General features: G+C 56.1%; 1 protein-coding gene across 1 annotated transcript in view; it reads left to right on the top strand.

Annotated features, from left to right (window-relative positions):
• Positions 1-4,805: 4,805 nt before the first annotated feature.
• Positions 4,806-8,714, top strand: part of AJAP1 (adherens junctions associated protein 1) — a 38,303-nt gene continuing 34,394 nt past the window's right edge. The window contains exon 1 of the mRNA XM_085242396.1: positions 4,806-5,601. Within this exon, the coding sequence (XP_085098522.1) occupies positions 5,573-5,601 (29 nt within the window). The 5' untranslated portion in view covers positions 4,806-5,572. The remainder of the gene's footprint in view (positions 5,602-8,714) is intronic.

Below are 8,714 nucleotides of genomic sequence, written 5' to 3'. Positions count from 1 at the left end.
TCTATAAATAAGGGAAAGGATTGCTGTATGGTACCTGACTTTCTTCTCCAGGCCTCTGGAGCAAATCTGTTAGCATCTTAAAATAAACTATTTGCTCCAGATAGTTTGTTTGTACTCTCCAGGCTGAATTTGTCTCCTCATCCATTTTTCATCACTTTTGGTTTGGTCTTTGTGAATCTTTCTGTGCCTTTTTCCCTGTCTGACTCTGACAAAGAGAGATTGGTGGGGAGTGTATTTAACAAAAGACAACGTAGGAAATCCTCTCCTCTTCCTCTCCTCCTCTCCCACTTCTTCTGCCTTAGGGGTAGCAATGCACACGCAGGGAGGGCAAAATGCAAAGTGCGGTTTTGTTTACATCGTGGCAGCTGCAGGGAATTTCACCTCACTGCTGGTTAAGAGGAGACTCAGCCGGACAGCCCAGCCTTTCCCTCGACACGTAAATTACAGATTTCACGACCACTTTGCTTCAATATCTTCCCCCCATCGAGCCGTTTCTGCTGGGAGAAGTCTCATGTGACAAACACCTGTAGTGCTGCTGCCAGGTAATGAGCAGCTCCCGAAGCTCAGGTTAAACATGCAGAAAAAGAAGACGTGGAGCAGCGTGCAGGAGGAGGAAGATTTCCATCCCGATGTGCTGAATCCATTACAGCTGAGACCCGCACGGAGAGCAGCGGGGGAGCACGGATTCCTCAGGTGCCAAATGCTATTTGCTTCATTTCTGTATCCTTCAGTGGGAAAACGATCAATCAGCTCCACTTATATTTAAAGTGGCACTGGCAGGGCAGGCTGTACTGACACACAGCTCCTGCAGCCGTCCTGCTTGCGGGGAAGGAGCCGCAGTGTCTGAGAGTTCAGTTCCAGGGTGGGAACCCTTCCCTTGTGGATACAGTATACACACCCCGGAATAACACTTGACCCGTTGAACTGGAGTGTATCAGCCCTGAGCAGGTGAGAACAGAGGTGACAGTGATGTGTCACCAGCGGGTGCTGGCCCTGCCCTCCAGGAAGGGAGCTGTGCATGCAGCATCCCTGTGCTGTGCTGGGGAGACCTCTGCTTCACGGCTTTTCCACAGGGCTATAAACTTGCAACACACCATTTTTTCCCCTTTTTATAGATCAGCATTACTAATTTATTGGAAGTTTACTATTTGGAAATGCTCTCGTATAAATTAATGGGAAGGTAATATTCAACTTGTTCCCTGGGGGAGGAGAAAGCCAAACAAAAAGCATTCTGTGAGCTCAAGGAAAGGCAGGGAGCTCAATCATCCTGCAGCCTTACAGGGTCAGGGCTGGGCACCGTGGGATCCCTCGTGCCCTGGGCACACAGGTCACCAGCATTGCCCTGACTCCTGGCAGTGGCTTTGCTTTCCTGATGTTAAATCTTTGGACAGAAGCAGGGCTGAGAAACCTGCAATCTGCCTGTATACTTCCTGTAGTGCTTTTCAGGCTTGCAGACATCTCAAAGCACTTCACCAAGCTTTGAATACTAACCAGAAGGAGAAGCATCCTACCCAAGCAGTTTCGGTCACTGTTGCAAACCAGCAGCATCCCACCAGCCATGGCGTGCACTGCAAACATTGGTATCAAGCAGCATAATGGATCTGCTCAATTCTTTGCACATTGCAGACAGATCTGCATGGAGAAGAGGGGCTGAGGAGCTGTGATGTGCACGTGAAGGAGGAGTGGTGGTCAGAGGGCATCATTAGGGGCTGCCTGTTTGTTGCAGGGTGGGCTCTGGGCCCGGGAAATGGGGCTGGAGGTGTCCTTTGGTGTCACCCATGGGTGGCAGTGGGAGCTGGGAGTGATGGAGCTGCATGAATTCACTCCCACCTTCTGCCATTTGATACAACCATTGCCATTTATGAGGAAAGCTTATTGAGTTAAATCACTTATCCTGCAGTAATACAAAAATACTGCGGCTCAGGAATGCTGACATGCATGAGAGTCGGCCTCACTTTTCTTCCTGAGCAGACGAGGAGCAGGAATGATTATTTTGTATCACTTTACAGAAGAGACCGTTGGGTAATATACCTGCTGTGCATTGATAAATAGCTCCAGAGGATAATAGGGGCCCTAAGCATGGAGCAGCAAAGAAAAAAGAGGCTTTCCAGCGTGTGAACACAAATGGTTTAAATGCGAACTAAATTGCCCTGATCATTTCTCAGATTTGCAAAATTAAACCGTGCCCAACTGTCAGCATCATTGAGATTTATGAGCCAAACAGAGCCAAAGCAAGAGGAATCCATAGCAGCCTTGCAAAGGGCTGAGGAAGCACACATGATTTGTGAATCTGATGCAGTTCTATGATGCTGTGCACCAACTCACCCCGCTGCCTCCCAGGCCCATCAGAGCATCCCCAGGTGAAGCTCACACTGCCACGAGAGCTGTTCAAGCTGTGCTACCTGCCGGGTGCTTTCTTTCCAGAGTGCTGTTCCCTGTTAACACAAGAATCAAAGTGCGATCACACGAGGAGGAAGCAATTGCATTATAGCCCTCTCTTCTTTGCAATCCCTAAGTAACACTTACGCTTTTTTCCATATGAAAGGGAAATGGGTAACAACAACCCAGACAATTTTCCCTCCTTGGCAGCTGCAGCCAGCAGTGCCCTGCCCTCCCAGCACAGGGAATTAACCCATCTCCTTGGGAAGGTCCCCTGCTGATGGGACCCTTGGGGTGCCTGCACCCATTAAGGTTCATATGGGGTGGGTGCAGCCCGGGCGCTGCTTGGGGGAGCCCAAGAAGTGTGGATACGAGGCGAGGAACCCCTCTTTTCTCCCAGAACTGGGGCTGGTTGAGCACCTCTGAGCAGCACAGGGTGCTGTGGGTGCTTGCAGCTTGGCACCAGCCTGCGGGAACTCTGTGCTCTTGGTGGAATGAAGAAGAACAAGTCAGGCAAATGAACACGCTAATGACTTCCTTCCCTCCTACTTTAATTGGGGCTAATTCACGCTTCCTGCTCCTCAGTGGGCTGCTCCCTCATGCAGCAGCTCTGCAGCTCCATCCCTCACTGCTCGGCAACCCCGGTGACAAGCTGGGCAAAGGGGCCAACGTTGGCATCCATCTGCTGCTGAGAACGGTGTGCTCGCTGTGCTGAGACAGCCCACCAAGGTTTGCTGATGTATATCTTCACGTTTATAAACACTAAGGGTGCTCACAGCCAGATCAATGCAGGTTTTTCCCTCCTCCCCCCTTTTTTTTTTCCAAGCCTGGCCCTGAGCTCGCTGCTCACATCCCCATCCCTGGAGGCATTCAAGGAAAAGGCGGGCGTAGCTCTCAGGGACTCAGTGGGCACTGCTGGTGCTGAGCAGATGGGCGACATCAGAGGTCTTATCCAGCCTCAGTGGTTCTATGCCTCTGCACGTGTTCCTAGCCCAGCCTGGGTCCATAACCTTGCAATTGCTGCTCCGTGCGCCTGGCACAGCTGGGGAAATATTTTAAGTGGGGATAAGTTAAGAGGATTTGCTTCAAATACAAGATAGCTCTCATTAATGTTTGCTCGTTTGGGTTTGTTTAAGCCTTAGTTGATTGTCTTCTACTTAACTGCATGCCAGTATCTCTCAGGCTCCTGAGAGACTGAAAATTGCCCCTTCTTCCCTACCTCTCTATTAGGACCTTTCATGTCAGTTGGCCAGGTTTAATGGATGATAAAGTCGCTGGGCTTGCAGCAGCACTGAGCTTTTCTTTTCAACTCAGCACACACAGCCCGCAGAAGGACTGTGCCCAGGCGAACGCTGTGCTTTGATACTGTTTTTGCTAAAGCAGTGGTAATTTGCAGTGATGAAGTTCATCGTGGGTAAAGCTCTGGGTTTGCACAGGTATCCCTGCGTCTCGTGGCTTCCTGCCTCAGCCTGCAGAGATGCTGAGCCCCAGCTTGGAACTTGCCATAGGGGTGGGGGGGGGGATCCAGCAGCTCCAGGGTTTACACGGAGAAAAACAATGGAACAAAGCTGTCTGTTATTTAGGACACTCTCATAGATCGAATGCCTGCACTCGTCGGGGAGACAACCCTCCTCCCTCCCCCTATTGGCAGCTGCAGCCCATCCACAGGGAGCACTGCAACAAGCAGGGACTTGTTGGGTGTCACAGGGACAACGCTGACCTTCACTCTGCATTGCTTGCTTAAAGGAACTTACTTGTGTTCCCAGACCCTGCTTATGTGGAAGCAGGAAGATGCAGAGGCTCAGGCAGGCTGTGGAGTGACGTTCATTTCTGCTTAACCTTGCTCTTGGTGTGACTGCTTTGCACACAATGAGTTGTGGCTGCTTAATGCCTTTTCCTTGCTGGCACCACGCACTGAGGAGCACGGAAGGTTTGCTACTGCAAGAGAACTGACTGAGCAATCAGTGGTGTTTCTAGCTGTAACCAAGGGTAGCATTGAACAATCCATCACCAAATTCGTGTATAAAGGCTTCTTTAATTATATTATCCAAATAAGCTTATCTTTTCCCTCCTCCCCCCCCAAAAAAAACGACGCCATTCATTCTTTGATAAATGAGCTATAGGAATAACACAGCTTCTCACTGCCAGCACCCTTGGAAACAGAGAAAACACACCGGGCTTTAATGAAACACCTCTTAAGATACCCAAAGCCTTTCCCAACACATTCGCTTGTTCTCTGCGCGTTCCGTAGTCGCTCAATGAGCACAGAGAAAAAGCAAAACGCCCGAGCTTGCGGCTGGAGGAGATGCGGGGGCACAGGACGGAGGCACAGCGACAAGAGCAGAAACTTTGGGGCCGCGCTGCGCCTGCTCGTACCGCCGGCGGGGGGAGCAGCTGCGGCCCCGGGAGCCGGGAGGGATGGGATGGGGTGGGGTGGGATGGGATGGGATGCGCCGGAGCCTCGGCTCCCCCTGCAGCTGTCGGTGCTCCACCGCTCGGCTTAGCGCCGCGTCCCTTCCCTCCGCTCGTTGGGAAACCGCATCCCGGCGGCGGCAGCTCCTGCGGGGACGGCGCGGCGGTGGCACGCGGCGCCGGGCGGAGCGGATGCGCGCAACGCGGACGCGGACAGCGCTCCGGGAGCGGCGGGCGATGGGTGTGTAACGGCTCGCCGAGGACGGAACGTTCGGCGTTCTCCATGCGCAGGCAAGGGACGCTCGGCGGCCGAGCTCCGCGTCCCGGGAAGGGCGGGAGGCGGCCGGGACGAGCTCCGCGCCGGCGGCCCCGAGCGCCCGCGCCGGCAGAGCGGCGGCTCCGGCTCCGCGCCCCGCTCCGCCCCCGCCTCCTCCCCGCGCAACTTCCCAAAGCCGCGGCCCCCCGCCCCGCGGGTGCGCGCACACGCGCGGGCGCGCCGAGCCGAACCCGACCGCGCCGCACCGCGCCCGCAGGGGCCCCGCGCCACCCCGCCGCCCATGGGGCGCGCGACCTCCGCGGGCGCGCAGCTGCCCCGCCGCCGCTGAGGGCACCGAGCGCCGGCTGCGCGGGCGCGGGGCGGCCCCCGGGCATGCCCGCACCGCTGGGCGCCGCCTGCCCCGCCGCTGAGCGCCGCCGCGGGCGCGGGGCGGCGCGCACGGATGGAGAGCTGAGGCGGTGAGCCCCGCCGGGACGGGCCGGGCCGGCACCGGGAGACGTGACCATGTGGATACAACGGCTCCCGGGAAGCAGGTAGGGCAGGGCGGTGCGCGCCGCTCCGCGGAACCGGCGGCGGTGGGGCTCCGGACTTCCATCGCGAACTTGTTCGGGCGGGGAGCGGCGGCGGGCGTGAATCGATCGCGCCCGGAGACTCGGAGGGAAGCGCTCGGGGAGCCGCCGTTCGCCTCCCTTCCCGGCTCCTCCGTCGCCCCGCTGAATGAGATGGATCGTCTGCTTTTCTTTGCCTGTTGGCTGTTATCTGGCCGCTCCCGGACGGGCTGCCCCACCGCCCGGCTCTGCTCCCGGGGAAGCGAGGGGCCGGGGCACCCCGGGCGTGTACGGCGCCCGCGGACGGACGGATGTGTTTTGTAGATTAATCGAGAATTGCAAAGCGGAGGAGACGGAGGCAAAGTGTTATGTAACGCATTTTCATTACCGCCGCGAAGTCATCTGAGCCGAAATCTTGTTATTTTCGTGGCATTGTGTTTGGAGAGCGCTATTTACCCAGCCCCTGCCCTCTCCTTGCATGTCTGTCCTTAAAGCTGCAGGAATACCGATTTTTGTTTATTTTGACCGTGTTTCGGTAGAATACATTTAAAGCAGCAGTGTGTGAAGCACGTAAGGGTAAGGAAAGGGACGCTGCTGTGCGATGTGCGCAGCTTTCTGTTCCCCCCAACCCAATTTTGTATTTCAGAAGTCCCATTCGGAACAATCGAGCGTTGGCGTGGGGCGCGGGTCAGGCAGCACTGCCTCCACGGAGCTCCCGGTGTGTGCAGCTCTCAGCAGCACTGTGCTGTGCTCCCCGGGCATGCAGAGCATCCCCCTGCCCCACACAAGGCTATGGGGGTTCCCTGGGGAGCGGGTCTGCGTGGCTGTGGGATGGGCACACGGATGGATGGGTGGGTGAGTGGATGGATGGATGGATGGATGGATGGATGGATGGATGGATGGATGGAGCAGCCCTGCGCAGCACCTCGAGGGCCACTCACCCTCCTGCTGCTCCCGGGGGTCCCTCAGAGCTGGAGCTCAGCAGGGTGCCCTGCTCGCTGTGGGATGGGTGATGCCAAGGGTGTTTCTGCACAGCCCTTTGGAGTCGCTGGAGGCTTTGGCACTGGGCTCGAGCTTTGGATTTAAAGCCCTGAGAGGTGAAACTTGAGCTCAGATTTTCTTTCTGTGCTGAAGAATCGGGAGAGGCCATTGGGTTCTGATGTACATCTGTGTTTACCGTCGGTTGTGTTCTGGCTTTTATCTGCTACACGCAGTGCTGTCCTGGGCACCCACAGCCGTGGGCACAGCGGCCCCAACCCCATCCCCATGGCTGTGCCCCCGCCGTGGGCTCAGGCTGTGGGTGGGGATGCGCTGCATGGGGAAGGATGGGGAGTCTGCAGCTCTACTATGACCTTAGGAACTGCTCCTGGGCGAAGCACCTGAGATGCTTTTCAGGGTGCCTCCCAGTTTGGATTTCTTTTGTGGAAGACGAATAGAGCGGTGGAATCGGAGGGCTGTTTCCAGGGCTGGAGCCGGCAGAAGACTATAATCTTAGAAATAGAGGACGCCCTCTGCTTTTTTATTTTTTGAGGAGTTTAGCCTTGGAAATGGGAGCCTGCCGGCTGCTTCTCTGCTCCAATTGCCTGGTGAATTGCTTTGCTGCGTGCCCTGGATCCTCGCTGCCAGCCTGTCCTCCGCACCACCCCGTCAGCCTGCAGTCCCTCCGTGTTTTATTTTTAATAAGAGATAACTTTCCTGCTAACCTTGCCTGCTGCTCCCGCTTCTCTCTAACTCTAATTGCTTCTGGCTTTATTTCTGACATTTCCCATGCCGTTTCCCCTCATTTTCTCAAAGACAACCAGAAAAATAGCTTCGAGAGGAGCAGCAGACCTTACCAGAGCCTGCTTCGCCCTGTGCTGGATGGCACCGGGAGATGCTGCTGTGTGTGCTGCTCCTTTTATACCGGATTCCTTCTGCCCCAGGGCAGTGGCAGCTCGGTGACCTTGCAGACGAGCCGTGCTCTCTTAAGCTGAGCAAAGCAGGACCTTCAGACCCCCGTGCTGAAAATGCTTCTTTCCTTGCTTTCACCTCCGGGAACTTTGTACAGAGCTGCGAGCAGGCTGGGTTCACAGCCTTACGGCTGAGCTCTGGGTCTGCTCTGCCCACGGGTGGGGGTGGCTGAGGGCCGTCTGCTGGCCCTGGAGCACACCCAGCAGCTGTGTGTGCATTGGGCTGTGTCAGTGCATGCGTGTGGTGGGTGACGGCTGTGTGCCTGCTGACTCTCCTCCCATAGCTACAACTCTCCTATTTTAAATGATATGCCACGGTTTTTACAGCGTTCCGCTCCCGAGTGATTTGCAGCACGAGCAAAAAATATCGTTGGCCGTTTCTTCCTGATTGTATAAAGCAACTCATTAAAAGCACACATCCCTCTATGTTTGCGCTGAGGGAACTTTATGGGCCCGATCGTTCCTGCCAAAGCAAACATTTCCCGTGAATTCCACTCATCAGGATCACGCTGTCAGATGTAGATGCAGCCGCACGTCAAAGATGCAAGCCTCGCAGTCTGGGAAGTAATGAGAGCAGCGAGCAGTGGGAGTTAATGGCCTCCACCGAGGAGCCCTTACTCATCCCGCAGCCACGCAGGGCTGAGCTGGCTGCTCCCGGGCGCATTGATTGCCACGGAAATTCAGCTGGTGCCACCGGCACTTCGCAGCCGCGGTGATGCTGGGATGAACTGCGCCGCTACGCAGCGCTCCGCACCTCGGGGCAGTGGCTGCGCCGACACTCAGCAGCCTCTTCCCTGGAGCGTGGGTAACTGTGACAGCACTGCCCGGCACGTGGGGGCGCGAATGGGGCTGAACAGTGGCTCATCCCAAGCCGGGCTCCGTGGGGCTGCGGCAGAGCAGGTTGTGGGGGGGAGCAGGTCGTGTCCGTGTGCCCCCAGCAGCTCCACGAAGGCAGCGCCTGCGTCACCGCCGGTTGTGCCTCCGTTGTCATGCGGGTCCATGGGATGTGTGAAGCTGCTGCCCATCTGCTCGAGGCGTTCGGATGCTGCAGCCTGGGCTTGCTTTATGTAACAGTCATCTGCCAAAAATAAGGAATTGCTAAATTTTCTTCGGTGCGTAGAGTGTGGACTGAAAGTAGAGCGAGGTGCA

Source organism: Meleagris gallopavo, chromosome 23 (assembly GCF_905368555.1).
Source record: "Meleagris gallopavo chromosome 23, MGAL_WU_HG_1.1, whole genome shotgun sequence".
Lineage (NCBI taxonomy): Eukaryota > Metazoa > Chordata > Aves > Galliformes > Phasianidae > Meleagris > Meleagris gallopavo.
This window is presented reverse-complemented; position numbering and strand designations above follow the sequence as displayed.